Source organism: Acyrthosiphon pisum, chromosome X (genome assembly GCF_005508785.2).
Source record: "Acyrthosiphon pisum isolate AL4f chromosome X, pea_aphid_22Mar2018_4r6ur, whole genome shotgun sequence".
Taxonomy (NCBI): Eukaryota; Metazoa; Arthropoda; class Insecta; order Hemiptera; family Aphididae; genus Acyrthosiphon; species Acyrthosiphon pisum.
This window is the reverse complement of record NC_042493.1, coordinates 97993403-97994356: the sequence shown is the minus strand read 5'-3', so window position 1 is coordinate 97994356 and position 954 is coordinate 97993403. Positions and strand designations below refer to the sequence as shown.

At 24.9% G+C, this 954-nt stretch overlaps 1 protein-coding gene across 1 annotated transcript in view; it reads right to left on the bottom strand.

Annotated features, from left to right (window-relative positions):
- Positions 1–460: 460 nt before the first annotated feature.
- Positions 461–954, bottom strand: part of LOC100575488 — a 5570-nt gene continuing 5076 nt past the window's right edge. Inside the window, exon 4 of the mRNA XM_003245298.4 lies at positions 461–736. Within this exon, the coding sequence (XP_003245346.1) occupies positions 536–736 (201 nt within the window). The 3' untranslated portion in view covers positions 461–535. The remainder of the gene's footprint in view (positions 737–954) is intronic.

Below are 954 nucleotides of genomic sequence, written 5' to 3'. Positions count from 1 at the left end.
CCTACGGATTTTGAAAATAATAATAAAGAATAAGAACTAAACTAAATACTAATGAGATATTTTTTTTTTTTGTTTTTAATTTTTAAACTTTATGTACTCTAATGTAGATTAATGTTATCAAATAAAATTATTGATTAAGCTAACATTATTACTATGGAAAAATATGACAAGGATTCATGCATATTTTATGCATCTGAACGTGTCTTTGAAAATAATGTAATGAACTTATGGTTTCAGGAATACATTAATGAATTGGTTTGATACTACCTAACCTATTATGTAAATTTTTTTTTTTTATTTTTATTTTTTAGTGTGGTTGAACTTCTAATATTTCAATAAATAATACAGTCTCCTAATTTATGCCACTTAAAAGTTATTAAAAGAAAACCTTAATGGAATAATAATTTTTAAATTATGAAACGGGAGATTATAAATATAAAATTGATTACTAACTATTAAAAAAGTTGTATAAATCTTAAAATTTATTTTGTGTACCTATCCCCACTGTTAGTAGGATTATCATTATGGATTGCGGCTAAAATGTCCAAGTCTTCCATTTTGTCTTCCACATTTGCCTTGTCTTCATCAACATCTTTCTCATTACCATCTGAAGTTTCTTGATGGGAGCAGGTTGCTGATTATAGTATTTTTGAACGGGCTTAAGGCAATTATTTCGACTAAAAAAGCATTTAGTACATATTTGACATCTGAAGCATCGTTTCTTCTGTTGTGGTGCCTAAATTAAATTAAATATTTAATATTATTACTTTATATAAATTAAAAGATCAAATCAAAATTGTGTCTCATATAATTAACTACATTTATAACAATAGTAAATGAGTTACATAAATTGAATATCGAAAGATATTTTTTACAATTTAGATGATTTCAGCCCATTTTTTCACAATCACCCACAAGCAACATAGCAAATTTTACGTTTACAATAATGATCAT